Source organism: Paramacrobiotus metropolitanus, unplaced genomic scaffold, assembly GCF_019649055.1.
Source record: "Paramacrobiotus metropolitanus isolate TYO unplaced genomic scaffold, Prichtersi_v1.0 Parri_scaffold0000032, whole genome shotgun sequence".
In the NCBI taxonomy this organism is placed as follows: domain Eukaryota; kingdom Metazoa; phylum Tardigrada; class Eutardigrada; order Parachela; family Macrobiotidae; genus Paramacrobiotus; species Paramacrobiotus metropolitanus.
The window spans coordinates 20653-46830 of record NW_026570252.1 but is presented as its reverse complement, the minus strand read 5'-3'; the positions used below and the strand labels follow the sequence as shown (position 1 = coordinate 46830).

Here is a 26178-nt window from a genome sequence, read left to right as displayed (position 1 = left end):
CCTAGTAACTGTTATTTTTCTCGGCAGTATACGCAGAGTCTGCACTTTACGTTTATCAACAGAGTATAATGGGTGCTCGAAGGTTTATTACCGTTGTATTCAACAGCGATTGGTTCAACGGTTTATTGCACTCTATCATGGCTCATTCCGTTATCGAGTCCTTATAGTTTTTCGTATTAGTTTCGTTTTCGGTGTCCATAAGAGTGCTTTAGTTTATCCAACAACCGAACCGAACGAAGCCACGATACCGAGGAAATATGGGCCAGGACAACTGACTAACAACATGGTCTAGACAGAGAAAAACAATCAATACCGTAATCCCGCTATACACAGGATACTAGCCTTACTAGGAAGGTGCTCTCGCTTCTCCCTCGTGAAGTTATGCATGCGCCGGCTTCAATGCCCGTTAACCGTAATTTAGACAAGTTTTCTCCAAGTTGACTTTACAGAACATTTTTCAATATGCCGGGCAAAAGATCTCATTCAAAATTTTTGCCATGTTTCCTGGAATATTCATCTTTCCGGGAGGTTTCAACCGTTACAGAATTCTACTCGGCACACTTGATAATCGTAACATTCATTTTACAAATTTGTCCTACCAAGAAGATAAAAAATATTTATAAATGTACTGCTACGCTTCGGTCATGCAGTGCCCGAAAAGAAACGAGTGTACTTTCCTAGTATTATTTATGTATGGCAGTACACTACTGGCCATACAGTACACTGTAGATAATGCTGCTCGTATACCAGAATTATACGAGTAATCAAACCAGAGTGAGCACGCTGCATCTCATTGTCAGTCGCTGTGTACGAGTACATCCATTTTCGATGGGAAATCAAAATCGTTCGCTTGGCAGTTGGTAATCGATCGTTACACTCGCCGGCATCGCAAATTGCGGTGGAGACAGTGCGAGCAGAGGAACGTACAGGAGTAAACGATACGCTCGATATATCTGTACGTACTGTACGTACAGTAAGACTAGCGCCGTTGCGGGCGACTGGTAAACTTAGACTATGAAGACGGAGCGTGGCATTCAAAGAAACCTTGCATTATCGATCCAGTTCTACTCGTAAATGTCGAAGTTATCGGGTGTTTTTTGTAGCGTTATGCGCTTCCAAGCTTGGGCTTCCAATCCAAATTTTTTTTATTTATTACGATAATTCGTATAATTGTTCCTTGTTTATAAAGTCATAATACCTTATTCTCAGTTCAAGCGAAAAATGCTGTTCAAGATGCCGCTATCGTTGTGCTTGTTCGGCGCGCTGTTGCCAGCACTATCTGCAGACGTTGCCGTCGAACCTGTGCGGGAAGACAGCCAAATCGTCGCCACAACAACCCACGAAGAAATGATATGTCTAGATGATAAGTTCCTCCAAGCGTCCATTGTTACCGACGAGGAGAAGATGGAAGCTGTGTTTCAATGCTTCCCGTTATTAAAGTAAGTGCGGCGGTCTGCGAACTGTTTTTAACGTTCTTCCTGGTTACGTTACGCACGGTACTTCACGGTTACTAGCAACTATTTGCTAATAATGTTGCAGCTATTTGCACTAAAGTTTTGGTTTGCCATTAAATTCACGCGCATTCTTTCAAAATAAGCGGTCCGGTACACATTATCTGCTAATTTGGTATATGTAAATAGGTACAATGGAAAATCTGACTGCTAAGCTGCGGCGAAATAAAACGGGTTCGTTTAACTGCAAATGCAGTGCACCATAAGTCAGGTTGCGGCGTTGCCTGACATGATTTTCTTAACTACCGTATTTGTAATGAAATGCGCGGTAGTAAGAAGACGGTTCTAATTCGATATCCTTTAAGTAGCAATTTTCCAGAATCTACAATCATTTTTTAAATTTTGGAACTATGAGTTTCGAAGTTTTGCAGGTCCTGTAGTGGTGTCTTGATTTTTATGAAGATTAGATTGTAACCTGTGCGAGTTTGTAGGGAAAGGTATGAAACGAGGATGAAGGAATTAGAAAAAGCGAAGCCGCTGATGGATGTACTGGAACGGCGCGCTAAGATACGCCAGTCTATGTCGTCCACCTTGAGTCCTAATGAGGCTGAAGATCTCATGGAGTTACTGAAAGAAGACCTGGACGATAAAACAGGCATTTGGGACGTTTTGTATGTGAAGTACGTGGAACTTTTCTATACCTACGGATTTACTCTTGGAATGCCCAACGCGTTTATCGCCATTTCCCTGGTTTTTGTGGTGGCGTCATCAGCGAGTGCTTTTCTTTGTGGCTACTTTGACGGTCAGCAGATGCACATCGTTATCATAGCGTTCTTTGGGATTTTCACTGTTGGTAGCCTGGTTGCTTATTTGGTGCTACGGATGATGCGCGTTCAACGAATTGTTAAGGAGAAGCTTTAAATAGCAATTAATTCTGTGTTTTGGTCCATGTACTGTACACGCATACTTCGTGATAAAATAAAACCGAAACATTTGACCATTCAGCGTACTAGCATTGAAAGTTGGATGTACGAGTACTTTTGATAAGTGAAACAACAAGTTGCTTTTCTACAGCGCCACTTGACAACCAGACAGCGGACTTGAAAAGTACGAGTACAATACATAACCAAAAAAATGTAAAAAACTGCAATAGTCGGTTTGCCATCTGAAAACTAAGTCAAACAAGCCATCAGATAATGCACATTGAACAACAGGAAACTTGGAGAAGCGCGAGACAAGAGCCTCATCAAACAGTACCAAAGTTTGCGTGATATGCGTTAAAATGTACCATCAGAATTTTAACCATACTTATTATCTACCTTTTTAACTCCCAAAATATACCTTACTTGCGTAGCAAAATCGCAACAAAATATCGCCACCACCGGCGTGATCCTAACAAAACTATATATATATATATACATATATATATATATATATATATCCAGATAACACAAAAAAAATTATTATGGAAATACAGAAGGAGAGATTCATACATACGGACAAAGTATAATTTCGTTGTACAACAGTACAAGCCATATTATGATCACGGCTGCATCGCTGTCAACGCCTTAAAACATTGATCGACGACCGGAAAGTTATTCACACTCGGGGCAACTGATCCCAGTACTCGCGTTGCCGATGCCGGAAGTACATAGTACGTGCGCAGGAGTATTTTTAGCATATGGGAAGTGAGCCGTTGATGTGAGTCATGTGACTAACAGCAGGCTGTGTAGCCTGCTCGTGGTGCTTTAAGACAGTGGACACTTGCACTGTATTGATCAGGTTCCACATGAAATGCTGAAGTTATCCCCATTTTTTCTGGTATCACAATTTACTTCCGCTATTGGGCTTCCATATAATAATAATAATATTACCCATCAACATTTCAAAATAGTTTGCCATTCGCAATACCCACTTTGGTTTTAAACGCAATGGTGCTTATAATGCCAGTGTTGATGTCTCTTTTCGGGACAATTATGCCAGCAGTGTTTGCAGTGGAACTGGCTGACGAAGACGTTGCCAACCTTGCCACGACTACCCCCGAAGAATTATTGTGTCTGCGTGGCAAGTTTGGCGAAGCGGCCTCTTTGACGGATGAGGAGAAGATGACGGCTGTCCTTCGCTGCTTCCCATTTATAAGGTACGCACTTTCGAAAACCATTGTGCTACTACTAAAATATAATTATGTCATACGATGATGTACAGTACTTAAAGGCTATAATCTTGTAATTCAAAGCAGTTCTACCTTGCATGGCGGACATTTCGTATAAATCTGCTTGATTTGCACTTTCGCGCACTTCCACTGCCTGGCTTCGTTTGGTGTCATTTGACAGGGTCAAAAGGCTAAATATACTATCCAATGCCAAGAAGGCTTAATACACTACCAGTAATTTGAAGGGATACAGTCCTAAGTTGAGTTGTTATCCCATCTTTTGGAAAATTTAATGTACAAAGCATCTTCCGCAGAAGACTCCAAATCCGCATTTTTTCCATGCTATGTTTTTAGTTTTACAAATCGTTGAAATTTCAAAGAAACTTACTAAATTTCGTCTTGTTTTCCGGGATTCTTAATGATTATCTTCCTTTATACGGCTTTTTTTTAGGTTTTTATCCATCTTAAAACTTCTGAAAATCAAATCCTTTAGGCTTGGATTAGCCTCACAAAAGATAAATTCCATGGTAAATCAGATCCTATTTTATGGTATATTCACATTTTACATTGAGTTTAAATGTTCAGGACGTTACGAACCCTCTTTTTGGTTGTGAATCGCCATCATAGCATATGCGCCGGTGCCTTAAACATTAGTAGCTTACCCCATTTTTAATTCGCCATATCTAACCTTCTGAACGATAGTCGGGCGGATGTTGCACGCATAAAAGACACACCAACATTACAAGTTATTTGTCTGTTTGATGATATCAAACATAAAAACAAATGTTTTGGAGTGCACGAAACATTCCATGTAGTCATGTACAGTATCTGCAGGTGTCGTCAAGACGTCAACGTAAAACGTGCGTAGGTGTCTTCTGTTCACTAATGTCCTGGAATCATTCTACTCGTCCTTCTTGAAGCTTAATCAACAAACCGTTACTTTGAAAGTGTTTGTAGCGAAAAGTTCGAAGGGCAATTGAGGGAATTCGACGACCTGAAACAGCGTCTGGATCACTTAAAACAGCCGAGAATGGCACGGGAGCCTTCGAGGTCGACACCGGATGCCGCACATTCTGAACTGAACGACTCATTGAAAGGGAAGATACACTTTCGGAACGTGCTATGGATGAGGCTGCAGGCATTTTATGATAACAGCGGATTTGTTTTCGGAATACCGAATGCGTTAGCCGCATTTGTTTTCGTGCTCGTTGCAGCGGCAGTAGCGTGTGGTTTGCTTTTGCGCTATAGTGACGTTCAGCCAGTCCGCATCGCTGTCACGGCTGTTATCGGGGTTTGTGTGGTCGGTGGTGTTGTTGCTTATTGGATGGTCCCGGGAATGCGAGTAGAGCGGATTGTTAAGGAAGAATTTTGAGCAGAATTTGTTTTTATGCTTTTGTGTTTTATATTTAATGGTTAAAGCAGAACAATATTGATTAAAATCAAAACATTTGCTTGTACAGCGGACCAAGTGTACTTTCTCGTAACTGGTAATTCTTGACATCCGGATATTGGACCGACAAGTCATTTTTGGTCATCCATGTAGGATACGAGTGTGGGTCAATCACGGAGCAAATATTTGCCGACTCTGAGACCTGGCGCGGTATGATTTTTCTGACACTGGGTGTTTGATCGAGCTGGATTCGCATCAAGGAAAAAATCACGCTAATAAGGCAGTCGGATAACAAAGATAAAAATTTGTAATAAAGATACAGAAAATAAACAAATTAGAAACTACAGTACGAGTACTGATATATTGCCTAACCTCTTACCGCTAAGAAAATACAGAAATGGCGCACCGTGCTACTTCAGCAGGTTTCTGCACTCTCTGCACGAATGGTTGAAGCTCGTGAATCATCGACCCCTGTTTTGTTGATCTTTTAGTCGAAATCTCGACAGCGAAGGCGGTGAAATAAAACATGTAACTGTATCAACGGTAAAATCATCATCAGTAACTAATTGGTGGAAAAAGATAGAGTACCAGGCAACATTCCTTAATTTAAGCTAACTAAAGTGGCAGTAATTTGAAAAGATCGCTTTATAATTATTATACTTTCGTCTGTTAACAGTAACTTTATTCAGATTTGTTTTTCAGAGACGATCTGAAACAATAATCTTTCCAGCTGACGGCGACAAATCGACGACTCGTCACGCCAGCTAATCTAGAATCTATGGCGAATTATCGAGGTTTCTTCCATTCCCTGTGGTATAATACCGTTTGAAAGCCGATTGGAGAAAAACCATGGCGATCTCCGCTTTTGTGACGCCTAGAAACAGTGACAACGTAAACCGAAAATAATCCAGTTTCTAGCATTAGAATACCGTGCGTGGCTGTCCGCTTTAAAAACTTAAAACGACAAGTACCTATACGAAAATGCTTGAAATTAGGAGTATAAGTTGTTGTGGAAATTATAGTGTTAGAGAAAAACTCGAATTATATTGCCTTGCGATATCGAGAATTTGTACGTCTTGGCCAGAAGAACCGAAAGTTCGACGGTGTCTTAAATACGAGTAAAAAGTTTAGCTTGGAATAAATCAAACCTAGCTTTGTTGTTTCTTCTTTGGAATTCAGTCAGGAAATGCTGCTTTGCAGGCTACCGCTTACGTGGGCAGAGCGTTACAAAAAGCAGAAACGACATATTGTTCAGTTGACGCAAATGACCCCTCGGCTCGGAAAGCTGCACCGCCTCATGTGCAAGACACCGTTACTTTCGTGTTCCATACTGAATGCGGCACAGTCTGAAGCACAGGTAATGGAGTCACGGGAAGATGCGCCGGACGGTCGCGAAATTGCGTTGGCACGCCGACGTGAAAAATGCCGATATTGCTCCTTCCTAATTAACAGTTGTGTTATCTTTATGGCCATCGCCGGGGTATTGATTGTCTTGCATATTATGATACATTACTATGAAAACCCCGACCAGATTTCCGTTGGGGCGATTGTATGTGACTGCATCATCGGCGGCTGTTGGGTATCATGTTTATTAATGCCCGCGGTAATGATATATATTGTTGACCCGAAATAATCTTTAGCAGAGATTCACGGTGACCTTTGCATTATCCAAGCCCCGTTGAAGTCCCTGCTGAGCGGTTGATATTTGTTTCCGTATTGTCAAAAAACCATACTGAATGCAAGGTCACATCAAATTCCATCTGGTTTTAACAGCCGTTGATCCTGTAGCAGACTAGCAGCAGTGTTTGCCACTGCTATGTACAAGGATGTAGTGATGCTGTTTGGGCAAAAATTAGAAATAAAATCATATTCGAGTTTCTTTGAACAAACAGTATATTGCTGGGGTCGGCGGTTTATTTGTTCTGGTGGTTTTGTAGAGAACGCTTCACTGCGGTGTTAATCGAGAAAGCACCGCTGTAATGGTCTGTAGAATGATCTATCAACATAAGGATTCTAAACATTACCGACATAGTCACTGTTTACCGACAGTGACATTGTTTACCGACATAGTCACTGTTTACATAGTCCAACATAGTCACTGTTTACCGACAGACAGTGCCAACAATAACGATGCAGTGTTCTTCGCAATCGATGCATCCACTGAACGTGCTCCTGGGAAAAGGACCAATTCATTAACAGTGGGAAGGGCGTTGGTGTAGAGCGCTCGTCGGCGATGGAACCCTGTGTCAATATACCGGTTGTGCTGTGTGGAGAGACAGCTGACAATAAACAGTTAGGATCGGATAGAGTGAATATAACAGCTTTGGCCGCGGAAAGTCCACTTAATCCAGCGGATTGTCACCGAATAAATCACTATTGTGCATAATTTTACTTTTATTTTTTTTCGTGTATTCCGTATGCCGAATTCCGTTATCCGATCGATCGCGCGATCCCTGAAGAAATGCATGTCTGGCTTTATGTGTTTGGGGCAGTTTTGCCTGCCTTCTGGGCACTGGCGCAACCTGACCAGCTGCGCGACGACGTGAGAAGCGCTGCGGATACCACAACACAGGCTGAAGAACTTTTGTGCATGGATGAACAGTTTCTGCAAGCAGTCACTGGCGGACAGAAGATGAAGGCTGTGATGAATTGCCTCCCAGTTCTAAGGTAAACTTACTGATTTCTTATTTTATTCCGTGGTGGCTGGCACTCCAACGGCATCGTCATCCCGTCATCAGCTTACATTTACGATTTGTGCAGTAATAAAGCCACATGCGCCAGAGAAACAAACCAGTTCAGGTGACTGTATTTACGGTTGTGCAAATAAATGGGATTAAATGAATATTACTTAGAATAATTAGCCAAATTGTGTAATGTTCCGTAGTGGCTTTAGTGTGCCTTAATCCTTAGCACTGTTGTTTTGCAGACACAGCATTGCAGCTGTACCCAGCGTGAGAAACAGCTGAAACATGGCATCGTTCAGTTGCAGCTGCCACTAAAACACCCCCAACAACTTCTCGGCTTAGCTGAGTCACGATCTACTTTGCGCTCCACACCGAAGGCTGCACGTCCCGAGAATAACCAGTCTGGAAAAGATTCGCTCGAAGCCAAGAAACGTTTTGGATGTGTCTGCCATGGACTACACACTATGTCTTTCTATTGTGCTATATGCAGCCTCGTATTTTGGGTAGGCTTTATCGTGAGTATTTTGCTTTTTGCTCTCATGCTGCATAAAACATGTTCTCGCCGATTGGATTGGCTTTCTGGCAGCATGCAATATCGTCGGCGGTCTGCTTGTTTATCTTTTTCAGGGATGCTCTGTGAGTCCTGTAGCGCCTGCTCACCCGAATGTTACGGAAGATTTGTAAATGCGGACTATGGAATAAACGGTGCCTTCTGCATCCGCAAAGTCAAGATGGCCGCCGGGGATTTTCGGGGTAGTTTATCCGTACTTATCTGAAATCTGAATATCTGTGTAGGAAGCAACGGCGATTCATTTTGGGTTATCATGGAAGATCGTTAAAATTAACGATTCTGTGTCCTACAGGTAGTAATTCGCGGTAATGCTTGAAGATTGATGGAAAAATAGGATGTTATTAATGAAAACAAACTGGAGTTAAACTCCAACCTGATCTATTGGCAACGTACTAAGTACTAACTATTTTTCGCCCTACAATGCGGCAACAAATACCAGCCTATACTCAACTAATGCCGTGCACGTAAGGTATCACCTGCAAAATAAAGCCAGTTCAACGGGTAACTGTAGGTACTTCCATCATCGCTATTTTAGACACACGTTTCACTCAAATCAGATCTTGAAGCGTTGGTAGGAACATCGCTTTCTGGAAGCCATTTTCTTTTTTTAGTGTTTTTTTTACCGTTTCGAGTATTTCTGATTACTTGAAGCTGTGCTAGGCAGTTTATCATTCTGGTTTTACCTCAAACAGTGGGAACGCTTTCCACTACTATGTTATTCGTGGAAGCGGTGATGTTTTTGTCTGCAACACGATCTATCATCAGTAACATTCGGAATAACCGTAGCTACCGTTTGCCGATAGATGATTCCGCTCACAAAGCTCTTGTCAGTTGATAGCTGCACTAAATGTACTAAGGGGAATTAAGACCGGTGCAGCAAATGCGTTGGTACACAACGCTATTCAGCGCCGGAACACTGTGTAAACATACCCACAATGTAACGAGACAGCCGACGGTAAAACGGTTATGATCGAGTACATCCTAGACATACGCCAGCAATTGTCGGGGAACGTGCCTAAAGTGCGTACCGATTTCCATCAGATCTAGTGTTCTTGTGAATAATTTTTTTTATCGACGAGTCCTTGTTTCCATAAGATAGTTTGACCGACCAAGCGATCCCTGCCAGAATGCACGTCTGGCTTTGTATATTTATGGCATTTTTGCCTGCATTAGTTGCAACGGAACAACCTGACCAATTTTGCGACGTCGGGCGATGCACTGCAGATACCACAACAAAGAGCGAAGAGCTGTTGTGCATGGATGAACAGTTTCCTATTGAAGACAGTGGGGAGGAAGAGGTGGAGGCTGCAATGCAGTGTCTCCCACTTTTAAGGTACCCTTAAAATCATAATCGGCCTGATAACTGAATGCACACGTTAAGTGCGCTCTCACTAAGAGCATGCGGCATTCCAATGTTAAAATTCGATTCTTCTGCGCTTGATTTTCACGCATAACGCTAATACCGGATCGCTGATATCGGATAAGCAAGTTTCTCGTAAAACAGAAAAATTTATAAATACATGCAGAATTTATTTATAATACAGTAATAGTTCATCGTAGAATGTCGGAGAACATTGCAGTGTCAGTGCAGTATAGAAGGTACAGTAACTGTTTTCCAAGCGCCAACACCACGATTATTACAATAGCTATAGAGTATAGACTATAGTGCTACAACCTATTACGCAAGAAACTAGACACCGACTTGTACATTGGTCATTTTCGTCTACGATTGCCAACGTGATCATGTCAAATCTCGTCGAATGCGCGTCAAATATGGTCATAATGCATCACCGGACTGCACATACTTAGAATTATTGTGTATGGTTTGTCTCGCGTTCAACCAAGGAATCACTACTTTGTAGGCACAAGTTGGCAACGTGTTCGGAGCGTGTGCAACAGCTGGAGCAAGTTACAGTGGAACTGCAGCAGTCGTTAAGTCGCCTCCAAGGACTTCTCGGCGTTGATGATACACAACGTTCTCCGGGTTCCACACTGACCACACCGATAGCGGCACTGTCCGAGATGAGCCAGTCTGAAGAAGATACGAAAGAGGAAAAAGAAACCTTTTTGACGAAGCTGGAATACGGGCTGCGTTTATCTTCTTATATCATGGGCCTGGGAATTGGCATATTCTGGGTAGGGATTATTCTGTATGTTGGGATTTGGTGCTGGATGAATCCACAGGCTGCTCGATTGCTTTTTGGTGGGATGTGGGAAAGCATGCGTGAGCGTACACGGGCTGCTTAATGCTCCCTGGCGCTGTAGCGTGCGCTCGACAAATTCCTACGAAGGAAATGCCGTCTCAGGACTTGGAGTTCATGGGCGTGCGCGGGCTTATCGCATTCTGCTTATCCACGATTACCTAAGACTTTGATATTCATCGACGATTTGCTGTCTTTGAATTTATTTTCTTTGAGTTTGTGGAGTTTTGTCTAGGTATAACTTAATTTCTTCCTTGGCTATGCACTTCATCTGGGCCTCGACAATCGGGGTCATCAGAAAACTTCTCGCACTGTTTATTCATTATGTCATTGCTGTAGTTTATGCAGTGTAGACCGTAGATTAACAAAAATGAAACCAAGCAAATTGCCTTTATTGGGTTATTCGAGTGAACATTGGATAATATTAAAGAAACTCCAAAGTATAAGCGCCTGTAGCCGTCAGAAAGGTGGACGGGTGGATGGTGGATGCTCAAAGGAATCGCATCCACCAGTCTGCCGACATTTAACAGATGGGTGGATAAGCCGTCCACCTTTCTGCTGATCACATCCATGACCTTTAAAAAAGGTGAATGTGATCCGGCAGAAAGGTGGATGGCCTTTAGGAAAAGGTTGATGTGATCCGGCAGAAAGGTGGACGGATCATCCACCAATCTGCCGAAGGTCGGCAAATTGGTGGATGCAATTCCATTGAACATCCACCTTTCTGTCGGCTACAAGTGCCCAAACTCTGCAGCGTGCGCTTTACGGATTGATACAGAGGAGCTGCAGACGGTTTCCCTGAATTTTTGGGGGTTTTTGTATCCTCAAAATCTGGTTGACACCCGTGGGTGTTCGTCGCATGGTGGTTATCCATACTTTTAAACCAGATTTTATTTTCCATATTTTATTGTCTATAAAATAGAATTTATAAAAACTGCAGTTTGTAACCGTAATTTATTTTATTTGCCTACTGCTTGGTCTTCGGCGGTCAAATTCACCCGAAAATCTCCCGATATATTCAATATACCATATGCAGCAGTGTGCTGTAGGTTTTTCAATTTGCAGAAACACAAACACCCCGAAAAAATTAAGATAGGACTCGAAATAAGAAAATTTCTATTGGTTTTGGAAACTGTTCTGTATTTTGTGATGTGAACACTAGGCGTAGCCTTTATCTTAAACATATTGAATATTTATTTTACACAGTCACTAATTGCTACTACAGTATCGGCACGAGTAGGTGGCTCTTCCAACCGTCCCGCTTACAAGAGTGAAATTGCTTACACGAATGCATAATATAATATTGTATCGACAATAATGCCTTTTCAATTCACACGCATGCACCTTTCGGTGGGCGATTTAAAAACGTAGCTACGGCTGGTGAGGTAGCGAATGAACGTGTTCTTGTTGAGAACACGATGTATCCGCTACGCTACCAGCAGTATGGAAACGTTCCATAAATCCTGATCTGCCTGAGCTGGCACTTGCGGGGTGATCGGTAAGGACGCTCACCGGCGTTGGTATGAGAAACTGTCGCCCTCTCGCCGAGTAAAATACCAAAGATGCAAAATGTTGTTTCCAATAGTTGGTCTGAGGCAACAAAGCGTCCAAAAAACACTCAGTGTGGATAGAACGTTTTAAAGCGTTTAACAGAACTATCTGATTAAGCACTTCAAAAAGACCAAGTTAGCAAAGCAAAATAGTTTAAACTACAACGCGGCTGCATCGCGCATGAAAGCAACTGGGTTCCTTAGGGTTTGGTAGGAACTTATGGTTTTCTTTGCAGAAAGTGCCTTTATAGTTTCTTGATTCACTTGATTGTGTGCTACTATTCAGCGGTGTATGCTATGCCCCGCAGCCTGTTGCTGTCTGAATTCTGGGCAGAAAACGGAAAGTACGGAGCACAGCATCGTGGTACGGCTCACACGTGTTGGCCATAATAAGCTCACTATAAGACTTCGGCATGATCAAGAAATACCACAATTGCTTTAGGAAAATAATGGCCGGTATTGTGCTGTACTTGTTTCTACCGGCATGTTTGCTGGTAACCTTGACAGGTGCATACAGCACAACGGTAGCAGTTCATAATACATAGATCGCAAATATCAATAACCGGTTCACTTGCACCCGCTGTAACATACCTTTGGCTTGTTGCCGTTGTTGGGAAAATAATTACTCATGGCAGGTGTTGTCAACCGTTGTATGTGCGATCATTAGCATCAGAGTGGCACAAACAGTACAAGCGTAAAGGCTGCATGATGAAGAGCTTTAACCTGTTTAACTGATGTATAGTATAAGGAAGTAGTAATACTGGCGGCGTACCCGTCATGTGGTGCTCAGTGTTCACTAATATAACACCAAACATGGATCCTCTGTAATATTGATCTTTGTTATCCAGAGTACAAAAAAGCGTTTATTGTCAGTTTCTTGCTTGTGGCGTAATAAATTTCCAAGGTTTGTTTTGCGGTTACCCTATCATTGGACTATCTGTACATTCCGAAATATTGCCAAAATATTCTGTTTTCCATTGGTCGTTTTATCTCATCAGTTGCGTCGTCGCTTTCAGCGCAATTTTATGCAGAATATGTTGATATATCTATATGTTGATATATGCTTATGTTGATATATCTATTCGGGGTGGTTTTCCATGCGGTTATTGCGGTGAGACCACAGCCAGAAGACGGCGGAAACACTATCCCAACAGCGGATAAAGAGCGTCTGTGCCTGCAAAACAAGTTCAAGGAAGCGAGGGACTGGAATGACGAGAGGAAGATAAACGCAGTGACTGACTGCTTCCCACTTATAAGGTAAAACCACTGCTTCCCTCCGAATGATTCGTATTATTCGTGAAGCTTACGGAATTCTACGTTTAGCGGCAATTACAGAAAGTAGTTCAGTCTTCAGTCTTTCTTTTCTCCAGAAAGTTTATCACCAAATAAAAATAACTATTACAGTGTACAACTTTGTAGGGAAACGTTGGAAGCCCAAATAAAACGTTTCGAAGCCATCGAACAGCGGATTCTCGAAATTGAGCAGCTCTATGATCAACTCAAAGACATACGGTCGGGAAAGGTAAGCATTTGGGGCATCTTGTGGATCCAACTGGAGATTCTCGCTAGTGACAACGGATTTACCCTGCCAAAGCCGATTTTTGTGGCTGTTGTTTTGGCGATCATCGCCGGAGTGATATTGGTCCCCATTGGGCTTGGCTACCACCACAACAATCAGCGAATCCGCAACGCTATAACGATCTTCCTCGGTGTGTGCATCACCGGCTGCCTCGTTCTTGCTTGGAAGCTATTGCTGCCAGCGGCGCGCGTTCAGCGGGCTATTAAGCAGGAATTTTAGACTGTTTAGTGAGCAACTATTTCGCGCTTTCTTTCCCTGGGAGGCAATACTACAACACAAAAAATGTGAACTAAATTAAACTAACTTATTCAAGGTTACACGAGAACCTCTTGTAGTTTTCAAAGCCGATATAAGAACTCCAAGACTATACTGAGTTGTCTTCCTATGCGTCTTCCTAATCCTATATATGGCTTCCCATGTATAACTTGTTTTAATTTTCATCTCACCACAGGCGCTGTTTGCGTTAAGTGGCCGCGCTAAAAATGTGTCGAATAAATAGCATTAAATCTGTGGGGAAATGGTGCACGATGAACCAGTAGAATTCAATCAAACAGCAATGCGCATATTTTCGTCTTATTAACCGCATTTTGTTAAATTCGCCCGGGGCATTGCTGTTTGTAGACAGAATGGCAGTTTAAGGTGCAATTTCAGTAAACTCGTTTGAATAAACAGTTTGAATGGTATTAGGTATATGTAACATGTAATGCATGTAACACGATCTATAGTCAAAAGAATTCGAAACTGGTAGGTGGCACTAAAAGTAACAGGAAAGTGCTTCTGCAATCGACACTTCAGAGTAATCGTACTCCAAGAAAACAAGACTGATGCAGAGATTTCCGTCGGCAGTGGGTTCTATTTCGGAGACATAGTGCTGTCATAAATCCAATATAGGCATAGCGGTTTGTAAAAAAATTAATGCAAACAAGGCCCACATATTGATTCCCATCAGTAGCACGGGAATCCCGACGACCAGCACCGTGCACCCAATGATATGATTGTCGAAATGGCTGTCGATGGTGTGTAAAAAAGCACTATGCCGAACACTCCCGGTTCGGTGCGGGAGCGGGTGCGAGGATCTGTCAGTTCGGTACGGAAGTGAGATATGTGACTTATGACCACTGCAAATTCCATTACAAATACCCCACAAGTTGACACAAGCACAATAACCCATCCAAATCAAGCGATCAGTAACATCGCGAATGCAGAAAGTGTTAATCATAGTATGATTAATTGTTTCTGCAATCGTGATTTTACAAATTATGGAATAACAACATTTCATTTATTGTCGCCACTCCTTTCATTGTTCTGAGCATGGAAACGGCGTTGCCTCGCTGTACTTCCAGCAACAGATGTGGCCGGAGAAACTCGTGAGAGCAAGGCTCTCCTGCGCTGCGTGCTACTGGAGCCGCTTGCCGATTTCTTTCACTAAAAGAGTGGCTGACTTTCCCATGGCCCAAGCGTTTCGAACGCCAGCGGCGCGAAGTTGCATCTACCCGTCAGATATGCACAGAAACGCACTTTTTTTCTTCTGCTTGTGCGGCAGCAGATCCCGCAGTCGTAGATGTTGATCGCACTTGTGACATGGCGACAGTATCCACACACCTCACGTCACATGCCAAGCACATCCCACTTTTCCAGGCAAAAGTGGTGCAATCATCTGGACCTCGATCGGAGGTGTGGGAAGTTCCCCGGGAATCCACTTTCATAGGGATTCCGGCTGGAACCAACGTCTACACGATATTGTTCAAGCCGCCGTGGCGTGCATGTTTCCAAGCAGAAAAACAGCAGGAGAATCCGTGGTGGCCGTGTACATCCACCGGCTTATTGCATTTAGCACAGACGAAGTGTGGATAGCGATGCGTTATCGTTAGGTCCCAGGTCCGTTGGGACTTCCGCAAGTTGAGCTCAGTGAGATCGGTAAGGCGCGCGCTGGCTTTCCGCAACTCCAAAGCATCGGAGACGTCCACAGATGGGTGATCAGGTAGCAGCCTTGACACTAAATCGGACGCGGAGTAACTTGATGCCAAAAAGGCCGGGACTAGGGTGTGCTAATTTCTTCCGCTCGACGTATGCCAATACGGAAGCTCACCGGAAGTGGGTACACGGCACCGTCAAAGTGGTCTGGGTTTCTTAGGTTTCTTAGGTTTCTTAGGTTTCTTAGGTTTCTTAGGTTTCTTAGGTTTCTTAGGTTTCTTAGGTTTCTTAGGTTTCTTAGGTGCCACTGTCGAGGCGGGTGTATAAAGAGCGGAGCGACGGTGGGCATGGTTGACTGATAAGGCGGATGACCGGTCGTTGTTGGGGATCTTTGCAACAGTCAACGCTTCCAAAATCCTTATACAGAAAGGCGCAAAATTAATTTAATCATTCCGTTATTAAAATAACTTTCTTATACGTCAGGACGACATTAAATACTGGTAAAAAGGTATCACAACAAGCATGCCATTAACGGCTGCCACAAGTTCCATACCCTGTGCATTTGTTAAGAACTATGCCTTCCCGCAACTAATTTTGTTAAAAACCCGAAAGAACTAGCGAAATTTTGGGCTTGTTCGTTTACACAAATTGCTCGCCTTCATTAACCATGCCCCATGGTACAGATTTCCTGAGCAGTCGGTACGGAGCAATTCAACTGCGGACACGAAGAAGTTAGCTTGTGTCGTATCAGACACGGTCATGTTATGGCCACAGCACAACGATAGCCCCAGCAACGCCACTGTCAGCAAGGGAAACGGAAACGGGAAACGTCAGCAAGGGAAACGGTGGTAAATTTACCATCGAGAATCCACTGTGAACGTTTCCTTTAAAGAAAGGGAAAAGTCTGACTTAATATTTGGCCATTTTACGTCAGCATACTAGTTAATTAATCAAAATGTATCCCTTCCATGATGCCTGTTATAAGAAAGCTGATAGGGATCCATATATCGTTCTCTAAAGAACGTGCCAATTTGACAGCATGATCAGGTACCCCCAAGCTCATATTGTGATCTATTCTTAATGTTTACACCTACAAACCTTTTGAAATAGACACTCAACTGAATAAGAATCAATCACAGCTGCGATACGATTTCACCGAAACAAACCAAAGAAAATGGCCCAAGAATATCATGATGCGGTAGCGTAACAAGAATCAGACCGATTTTCTTGAGGCTTTCATTTTGAAATAGCAACATATCCCTTCCGCAGTTCCGCGTACTCTATAACATGCACATATCTTTACCTACTTAAGCTACCTTGACAGTTTATTGACGCTACAGTATTGATTGGCAAAATGATACCTAAGTTGCAGCACAGTATGGCATACGGTATGTGTGTAGTCGCAATCATATGTACAAGTATTAGAATTTGCCAGATGCGGCGAGGTTTATGGAAGGCGACGAGCTCCACTACCAGCGTTGATATACTACTGCGATGGTGCACCGGGACTGCTCTAGAACTGCATGTTGTTAAACCGCGGTGTCGTTCAAGAAATCGGTTTTGAAAAGTTTGAAAAAAAATTTTTTCCGCTGCTCCTGATTACTACGAGATTTCAGAATAACTCACGCAATTTTTTGGCCGACGTTCAAGTATGCTTTGAAGAATGATGCTGATCTTTCACTGGATTGTTGTCGTTCAGCTAGCGATGGTTCTGCTGCAGGGCGTACGGATCACCACAGCGACCGCCGCTGCAGCCCAAGAGCCGCTGGATTATCCGTTGTGCTGCCAGCTGGATCCTTCCGCGTCCATTCCTGAAAAAATACAGGCTTTGGCGGACTGCGTTACAATCATCGGGTAATGTTAATAAAATCTTTCTGTTCATACTGAATCAGAATTGGCTCTGCCTGACTGCTGCAAGAATCGTTCCATACATTCAAGTTTAACTTCATGTTACAGCATGCATTATTTAAAATTAAGATTGAAATGATAATGACTTTTTTAATTTAATCAGTGTAAGAAAATTAGAGCCCCGAAATATATTTCCAGTGAAAAGAATTATTTCCAGTGAAAAATTTTCGAAAATTGTTTAAAGGCGTATATGGTTTCACAATGTAACTTCGTCTAAACATTGTTTTAATGGTACTTCGCATTTTTGCTGTAGTAGTATAATTGATTTATAGCATCTTAGGTTCTAGTTTCTTAGGTTCTTACCTGACAATGAGTACTTCTATAGACGGATAAGCAGGTATATTAGAAAGACATTCAGAAAGATAAACACCTCTTATGTAAGGGCACAAGTATCACAATCCACGCGACATTGTTAACTAGTACCTGTTACAATTATTAGGCCGCACATCCATCTGCTGGCTAACGCGTCCCGTCTGGATCAATTTTCAACACTCAGCAAAAGCACTTCCTCTAAGCCGTCTGACTCCGTTCCCCATCCAACACCACCGGAAACGCCTCGACCCGATAAGCACCAACCTGAAGCCGAGGACAGCGAAATCTCAATGCTGCAACGTATTGTACACAACACCGAACGATGGGCCACACGTAATTTTTTATGTGCTCTCATCACGTCCGTTCCTGCCAGCGCTCTCGTTGGCTCCGTTGTCTTTTGGGCTGGCTGGCTGCTCTTGGCATTTGCCGATGCCCTGTACACTCGTGGTTAGCTCACACTAACAGGCGCTTTTCTGGGCGTACTGTGCGCTTGGTGGGCCGTGGATAGTCTTTTCTGGGCTCTCTTCTGATGGTCGCTTTGAGTAGTAGAGTAAGGTTGTTAACGGTGCGGTTTTTTACCAGTGCACCGGTGCAATTTGAAAAAATTGCGGTGCGGTTTTGAAAATAAATTGGTACGGGCGGTGCGGTTTTTGGGAAAAACTACACCGGCGCACACCGATGCGTCTGGGTAACCGCGTTGCCGAACACCGGTTAACCACCGGTTAACCGAAAATTATAATCAATATAAATTCGTAATTAAAATCAATAATTTTTGTGAAATAACGCTGTAGGCTGGTTCACGCCCACGGGACGCACGAGCTGTCACGGTCGTACATTTGTATTCTGTAGCATGTAAAAGTATTCACTCGCAGCTCACATGTACTAGAAGCTCGCTTGATAGTTGATACTCTAGCTGCTGCAACAACCGAGCTGCCATAAGGTAGAAAATGTGCAGCACTGGGAGCAAGATTTTGACTTGATTTTCCACGCTCTGGAGTTGTTTCAATCAATAAAACTCCAAAAAAATCAGTTCTCGATATCTTAGGTTTTTATAGTAGTTAATGTTAAACTTAGTAATGTCTGGCACGGTGCAGTATGATGTGTCTTAAGTCTGGGTATCCTACTGTAAAGCACTGCCAAGAAGTTGTTGAGACTGATGAGTAATAAAATCGGTAATTAGTTGCTCTTTCGGCTATTTACTTGCGCTACACCGGTGTACACCGGTGCGGTGCGGTGTGAAAAATTGCGGTGCGATTTTGGTTTTTCACCGCACCGTCCGGTGCAATTTTTCGCTTTACACCGGTAAGCTAGGTGCGGTTTCTTATAAAAACCGCACCGAAGGCACACCGGTGTACACCGCACCGCACCGTTAACAACCCTATAGTAGAGGCATTTGTTCGTATACGCGTTTTTGAGTGATAGGCTAACCTGAACGAGTTTTTTATTATAAGGAGGGTAACCTGTACATGTTGTACAAGAGGAGGCTAAGTGGAACGAGTTTGCTAATTATATGGGTGTAGCGTATGGGAACAGCTAGACAGCTGTGATAGTGGTAACCACCCTTGGGTGATAGTTACTAGGTGGTGTAAAATATTGTAACCCTGCGGTATAGTACTGCAGGGTGTAAAATGTAACTGCTACTTTTCAAAAATGCAGTCGAAAAAATAATTTCTCAGTTTGTTTTGTAACTTTACATTTTACAGTTGTAAAATAAATTCAGCAAATTTTGAATGCAGTTTAAGCGAGTTCAAGCGTAAGGGCGACTATGATCGTCACTTACGCGAAAAGCATTATCGGCTTTGTAATGTCACTTGTATACATTGCTCTATATCCATGCGTAAGAGGTGCCTGAAACGGCACCTCCGGGAGTCATGCAGCGCACGCCAGCCAGGGACTTCAAAGATCGGATCCGGATGCCAGCCTCGGAATCCGATGAACCAGCCAAGAACTCCGGAGCAAAAAGAAATTTTGAGATGTAACTGTGGTAATGCAGCAAATGTTCTTATAGCGAAGAATACTGCCAACAGCAATGTAGTTTTCTGGGAGTGCTCTGACTGCCGTAAGAAGGCGGCGGACCTGTTGCTAGGCTTGAGTGATTTCCAATACCAATAAAATCAGATTATTGTGGAATGGATTGTGTTCAACGTAATCCTAGTACAGGGACACAAGACAAAGAAATTCATACGACACGCAAGCACACGCTTACACAAACAACGATTGTTGATTTGTTATTTTAAATTTTTATCATCATTTTGTTTGTTTTCGCTTTTGGTTTTTGTTTTTGTGTTCCTGTGTTTTCATTTTCTGCAGTAAGTATAAAATTAAATTAATAAAAGCAGAATACACTACTGATTAAATTTGTTTTTTAAATAAAGATGAATATCCCCTTCGTCCCGATGGATGGTTTTGAGGTGCAAGCTGTCGAGCTGCTCATGGTCCGCCGCATGCAGAATGCGCAGATGGACCATGAGTATGAGCTCGCCCGGCAAGATGCCGCACAACGGCAGAACCACGGAGGAGGCGCTGCACAAGGCGAACCCGACGGGAACGCCTGGCCGGACCCGTGGGACACCGCGCCGACGGTCGCCGACAACGCTGGGGATGCTGCCGCTGCACAGGGAGACGCCGGAGGGTGGGGCGTCGCAGCCGCTGGACGCGGTTGGGAAAATTTCGCTGCCGGTGCAAGTGGATGGGACGACCATGCCTCTGGAAGCGGAGGTCATGCGTCCTCGGATGATGAGGAGAGCGAGGATGAGGATGCGGGGGAGGAGGACGCCGAGGAAAAGAACCCCGGTGTGCCCAAACCCGACGCCTCTAACGGTTAATGTGAGTACCGGAAATCTCTGGAGTTTGTTTTGCGTAATTTTTTAAACTCGAGTTACTCTGAAGGAATCGCTCATGTGCGTTAGGAGCTATGTTTCTTAATACAACCGTATAAATAGAGATTTTTATTGCAGATTATTACTAACGATGTATTGTGAATATTTTTGCTGAATTTTATAATAAGTGGTGATTTATTTCTGCTGATTGTACCTTTTGTATGGTTGCTATTTTTGACAGCATTATTACGTTCTGCCGTGCGTTTTTCCGTTGGACTATATTTTTGATTTATCTGGAGTGTAAATTCTACACATAATTCTAGGGAACGGAAAGAAACTGGCGAGGCACGAGCAACGGAATATTTATCCCAGCATATCAATACAAAAATTCAGCCCAGGAACGTGGCCTCCGTTCAGCGAACATTATCGGGAGCAATTTAAATAAGCAGTTATTTTTTTTCGGTTTTTTTTGTTTGAGATTACTGTTTTTTATGTTATTTGTTGTTTACAAATGTAAGAATGTGAATTAAAAATTTGGAAACAATAATAGCGGGTAAACCGGTTGAGTAGCGTAACGAAAATAGCTTGAAAATTACCACCCCAGTACCTAACAAGTAAAAATATTATTGTTCCCCTAAACGTTACTACACGTCACACCACTTAAATAAGACTGCTACAGCGACTAGAACGTTGATCAAGTTTTTCCATTTTTCTTCCGTCAGCCACATGTTGTTCAGTTATTGCTCTACATTTTCCACAGACAACAGGAGAACTGTAATACTCTTGGCTAAATGGTGACAAATCAGTAGTCGCGACTCGCCAGCGATCGGAAGCCAGAATGATTGTCGCGCGCATCTGTGATGAATAATTCAGCGATAATTAACCGCAGGTTCACGATTGATGAATACTGATCATTCTGGTGTGCTGTGAAACGCCCCTTCCAGGGGCGACACCCCTATACCGAATGCATCTGGGGTGCAAACCTGCTTGAGGTCTGCACAGCAGATGCATGAGCGATACACTCCCGTCGCAGCTGTGCAGCCGGGCTGCACGCACGCGTGCTCACCTGCACAGACAGCTGCAGCTGCGCTGCGAGTCTCCTTGAGATTCGCACAGCACGTGTATCAGCGATACACTGGAGCCGCCGTCCAGCACGCAGCATGTGTGTTTACTCAGCAGCCATAGCAACAGACAGGCACACACACACACACACACACACACACACAGCGTGCAGCACGCAGCACCCGTGTTCACACACACACAAACACACACACACACATACGCATAAACAGGCAGGCAGATGAGCGCGCGCTCTCTTTCTCTCACTCTCTGTCTCCTCTATCATCAGTGTAACCATCATCATTCTGCTCTTGTATACCGAATGCACTTTCCATGCATCCACTAAGTGAACTGCGATTTACAACGCAGGATATCGCTTGCTCTCTTTCCCTCTGTCATGCAGCAGTGGAGAATATTATTTCGAGAATAAGCGATAAGAAATCCATTTATTAGAGGTTCTCATGCCCTTAGCAGTATTATGTTGACGTTTATTTTTTGCGTGTCTTCTCCCATTACGATGGCGCCATGATGCTGTGTTGTGTGGATGTGTACGAATAAAAACTACACTCAGCTTATCAGTAATTCTTTAGCTCATTGGCCTAACATTATCGTGTTAGTAAGGTAAGTGCAGACAGAAAGAGAGAATCAGATTGTGGATTTCACTTTGAAAACACTTCCATGCAGGACGCCCGTCAGTTCTAAAATTTGCAATTGTCGATGACTGTACGCTCACAGAAGCATGTCTCAATTAATTGTAGGGATAATTATCGTGGTAGCTGGAATATCGCCGAGTGCTGCTGTTGCACTGCAGCGCCCTTTATTATCAAACGTTGCTCTCGCTGCACCCGCAACCGTTAACCGGGCTGTATCCGCTGCCTCTCTCGCTGCCTCCACCTCCGTCGTTGCCTGCCCATATTTCTGTATTTGTCGGGAAACGTTTTGGAAATGCGGCGACAGCAAGGTGAACTTGTGGCCGTTGGATAATCAGCCTGGTGTTATTGTGAAGGGAGTCAGTATGCTGGATATGACCGGATCGGATGTTAATGTGCTTCCCAATTGGCCCCCAACGCATAATTTTCCGGATCTGCAGTTAATATTCCTCTCCCTTACGGTATTTGATGGGTCCAGCCGCTGTCGAGAGTTGGAGTGCCTGGAAAACCTGGGTCTGCGCGTCATTGCCAATCGTTGTCCTGCAGGTATATACTTAACGAGCTAAATAATTACTCTAAATTTAAATGCATTACGGTAAAGTAACATTCGCACCCAGTATGAAACTTGGCAATGTGATATGTGCACGAGTATTATTATAGGTTTACGTAGCGGTTGTGGATATCCTCCGTGCTGTACGTGGACTACCGCAACGACAGCCTCATTTCGACCAGGCTGGAAGCCTAGCACACCGCCGTTTACAACTGGCACCGAATCATGGTCAACAACCACTCCTTCACGTGACAAGGAGTACAGCACGCGCGGCATGACTCCGGCAGGCGGTGATGATAGCGGTAAGAATGCAACGTCAGCAACAACAGCAACACTATCACAACGTAAAGGCTTCACTGTCAGCCCGGCTGTGGGTGTTAATCGTACTATTTCCGCTACTGCTACTACTACAACTACTACTACTACTACTACTACTACTACCACCACTACGTTTCCTACTACTACCGTCTCTAAGACTACTAGTACTGCTACCGTATTTATCCCGACCTTCATAACAACGATAACAGCGGAGCGAACCTCGCCAACGTTATCGTTGCCACTCTCAGCGACGACGACGACAACGACGCCGCCGCCGTCGTCGCTGCCTGTCCCTACATCTTCGACGTTTCGCGAGTCTCGGCGGTCATCCGTGCAAACCAGCAGCACGGTCGGCAGTGGTATTGTGACTCATGCAGCATCGTCGTCGGTGATAGATGATAATGACTCAACAACCACAACTGTCAGTCGCGCCAATAGGACAAGTACGCTAACATCATCAGAAACAACAGCCTTTACGCCGGGCACGGCGCTCACGCCATCGTCGTCGTGGTCGTCGTCAACGACATTGGCGGCGGCGGCGCTCGTAACGGAAATGGCTTCTAGCTCGATAATACCAGCAGCGTTTGGAACGGCAACGCCAGCAACAGTGCCTATGTCCAGCAATCATAACGCCAGCAGTTCCGCTAGTAATCGGCTACTAACCCTCGACAATTTTCTGTCCACTACCGCCCTCACCACCACCACCATTTCATTAATGAACAGCACGTCGGCTGCGGCAACTGCTGTATATTCTTACATCGGTATTCACGCAAGTGCACCGCGCCTGCATGGCAATTCCCCTTCACCAGTGAATACAAGTATACGCACTAATACCACTCGGCCGGAAGTGCAGCAGGAGCCCGGAAATAACAGCAGCCGCAGCAGCTGGCGTGACGGCAGCGCTACTGCTAATAATACAGTTATTCCTACGATAATTCTTAATAACGTCAGTTATGTCCATGGAGGTGGCAACCGCACCGATGGTGGTAGCGACGGAAAAAATAATAATGTTTCGGTTGTGGGCACCGCCACCTCCAATGCGTCTTTGCTGTTGTCACCAGCGGAATTCAGCGTTGTCACGACCACCAACCCCGCCACAACCTCCGATGCTACTATCGCGGCAACCGTGTATAATTTGTCCTGTCCACCGTGTCTGCTTGTAGGTGCAGAAATACGGCATGGGATGGCATTAGACCAGTTTGCCACAGCAGGAATCAGCGTTGGTGTTATCATCTTGGTTGCTATAATCGTGATCTGTGTCCTGTGGAAGCGCGGCTTCCGGCTAGGTCGAGTGGGCGGTGTAGGAGCAGCCAGCGGCGGTGGCGCTAACGTCAATCTCAACAGCCGGAGCAACAACCCTCGCGTACCACCACAGCAAGATTCTGCCTTCACTCCGATATTCAATCGAAGTCGCCCACTCCGCCCACAGCAGAATCATAGCTTCTCACCGACATTCGCACATCCCGCCCGCGACATATGCCTACGCCTCGCTCCAGCCCACTGGCGTTCCTTTTCTCGCGGCAGCGCCGCCCTCCCACCGACGCACCACCACCACCGCCACCACCGCCGCAGCAACATGAAGCCGTGATCCACTATAATCCCGAATATAACGGTCTGCCGGGGAACGAGGAGAATGGGCACGCTGGCGGCATGGGCGGCAGCCCTGGAGACGACAGAATCTATCAGAATGTCGAGTTGAATATTGTTCCTAACCGGGAGGAATATCGGGGTAGGCGCTGTCGATATTATGAAACGTGTTTGAATGGCAGTTGCTTTTTCTATGCAATATGTTTCTTTGATAGGATTGCGGAATCTTTTGGACTTTGGGCTCGACAGCAGCAACAACAGCAGCAACAATTTGGCTAGTAACCAAGGGATTTCTGCGGGTAAGCGCAGCAGCAGAAAAGTATTTGGTTGTTGTTGTAATTTCGCAATCCCATTTTTGGAAGAGCTTTTTGTTGGCAGTCAGTGAAGAAGAGGAAGCAGCGAACAGACGACCTCACCGGAATTCTTCCTACTCAACATATTCCGGGTCCCTATCGGCTCCGCTCCGACACGACACATCTTATCGTGTGAGCGCTGAAGGTACTTTTTAAAGTAAAATATCCCTGCGAATACCTTATTATTACATATTGGCATATTTAAAACTTTTTTTTGCGGGAAAACAGGTTTCCGTCTGCCGTCACAGATGGCTAGATCACAAGACCGGAGCAGCATCAGTGGGGTCCATGGAATGGAATCGATCGAGGAGCAGCAGGATGAGGCTCCCGATGTTTATATACCATCCAGTGGTGTGGCCGATGGTGAAGAGGAAATGTGGGAGGAAGACGATGTGGGTGATGACGATGCCGCCGATTTTGAGAGCGAAGGTAAACTCAAATATTTTCAAACTAACGCTTGGCGTGCTTTAAGTGATCGTTTTACATCTTCGTTTTAAAAATAATAATTTTTCAGCTGGTGAGCACGGCGATGACGGCGGCAGCGGCAGTAGGGACGATGGTCGCGGCTACGATTTTCCCCGCCACCGTCTGACGAAGCACTACCGCCGCCTGGACACCCAGGACGTGGGGGACGCCGACGACGAAACGGTGGAGGTGGTGTTCGGGCATGGGGGCGCGAAGCTGGACGCCGACTGGAACGGCACAGTGAATAAATGTCATCGTAATCGATTTTTTTCTCGTAAAATTTTCGGAACACTTTCGTTGGTCTTTTTGGAATTGAAAAACAGCCAAGTGTTGACATTTTTATAGTGGAATTATTGGCAAATCTTTTAGTTTCTTTTCACAGAACTTTTTTGTTTTACTATTGCTTAAATAACATAACGGATGTTGATGCGAGCGTAAAAATTTTTTATGTGCGAATAAGACACCGTCCTATAATTAAGTGAAAGGAACGCAGCGATTCTCGTAATGGTGACTGCAGCAGCGATGACATCTTATTATGGTGATCGTAATAAATAGCGCGGTAGCAGAACTTGTCACTCGCGTTGGCTCACATTTCAGGCGTGCATGCATCAGATAACAGCTGTAGGCCTACTATTGCCGGAAGCGGAACTAGTTCCCATGCGCTT

The 26178-nt window shown here is 44.3% G+C and overlaps 4 protein-coding genes across 4 annotated transcripts; all 4 read left to right on the top strand.

Annotated features, from left to right (window-relative positions):
• The first annotated feature begins 1082 nt into the window (after positions 1-1082).
• On the top strand, positions 1083-2430 carry LOC129588967 (uncharacterized). The gene is made up of 2 exons (XM_055483403.1): positions 1083-1439; positions 1943-2430. Exons 1-2 carry the CDS (start codon positions 1222-1224, stop codon positions 2370-2372), a joined length of 648 nt encoding a protein of 215 aa, XP_055339378.1. The 5' UTR covers positions 1083-1221; the 3' UTR covers positions 2373-2430.
• Positions 2431-3245: 815 nt separating this feature from the next.
• LOC129588973 (uncharacterized) lies at positions 3246-5020 on the top strand. Its single transcript, XM_055483408.1, has 2 exons — positions 3246-3591; positions 4561-5020. Exons 1-2 carry the CDS (start codon positions 3383-3385, stop codon positions 4973-4975), a joined length of 624 nt encoding a protein of 207 aa, XP_055339383.1. The 5' UTR covers positions 3246-3382; the 3' UTR covers positions 4976-5020.
• A 4328-nt stretch (positions 5021-9348) lies between these two features.
• Positions 9349-10753, top strand: LOC129588982 (uncharacterized). The gene is made up of 2 exons (XM_055483421.1): positions 9349-9581; positions 10111-10753. The coding sequence occupies exons 1-2, from the start codon at positions 9376-9378 to the stop codon at positions 10493-10495; spliced, it is 591 nt and encodes a 196-aa protein (XP_055339396.1). The 5' UTR covers positions 9349-9375; the 3' UTR covers positions 10496-10753.
• Positions 10754-12751: 1998 nt separating this feature from the next.
• LOC129588964 (uncharacterized) lies at positions 12752-14061 on the top strand. The gene is made up of 2 exons (XM_055483398.1): positions 12752-13256; positions 13419-14061. Exons 1-2 carry the CDS (start codon positions 13060-13062, stop codon positions 13795-13797), a joined length of 576 nt encoding a protein of 191 aa, XP_055339373.1. The 5' UTR covers positions 12752-13059; the 3' UTR covers positions 13798-14061.
• The last annotated feature ends 12117 nt before the right edge of the window (positions 14062-26178 follow it).